Source organism: Penaeus monodon, chromosome 25, assembly GCF_015228065.2.
Source record: "Penaeus monodon isolate SGIC_2016 chromosome 25, NSTDA_Pmon_1, whole genome shotgun sequence".
NCBI classification, from domain to species: domain Eukaryota; kingdom Metazoa; phylum Arthropoda; class Malacostraca; order Decapoda; family Penaeidae; genus Penaeus; species Penaeus monodon.
Window position 1 is genome coordinate 31421610 of NC_051410.1, and position 450 is coordinate 31422059.

Sequence of the window (450 nt, forward strand, 5' to 3'; positions counted from 1 at the left end):
TATATCTTTCAGGCACAATAACATCAAATATATAAAAGGGAAATAATATAAGAACTATTATTAAAGCTAAAATGAAAAGATATCATAGTTACACAAACATACCAACAACACTAGTCCATAGACAGGGGAATGTCTCCATACGACTTTGATCCTGGATAGCAAATTTTTCCACAGAATCAAACAGGTCTAGAAGGCTGTCAATTCTGCTACAATACATCTGTGGAATTAGAATATATATAAATTGAATAGCAAAATATAACAAAATGTTTTCTGAAACAATGTAGCAGATTGTACATGTATTTCAATTATTGCATTTCAATTTAAAGATACATAAAATGTAGAAAAAGTTACCTGATGCAAGGCAGTCATGAATGTATTGATGTGGTAAGATAAAAGAGGAGCCGAGTCTAGAACCTGTAGAAGCTCTGATAATGACATGTCTCCTCCCTG

General features: G+C 32.0%; 1 protein-coding gene across 1 annotated transcript in view; it reads right to left on the reverse strand.

Moving 5' to 3' along the window:
• Positions 1 to 450, reverse strand: part of LOC119589144 (anaphase-promoting complex subunit 5-like) — a 13443-nt gene that overhangs the window by 10838 nt on the left and 2155 nt on the right. The window contains exons 2-3 of the mRNA XM_037937720.1: positions 352 to 447; positions 103 to 217 (exon numbers count right to left, since the gene is read on the reverse strand). Of these exons, the coding sequence (XP_037793648.1) occupies positions 103 to 217; positions 352 to 447 (211 nt within the window). The remainder of the gene's footprint in view (positions 1 to 102; positions 218 to 351; positions 448 to 450) is intronic.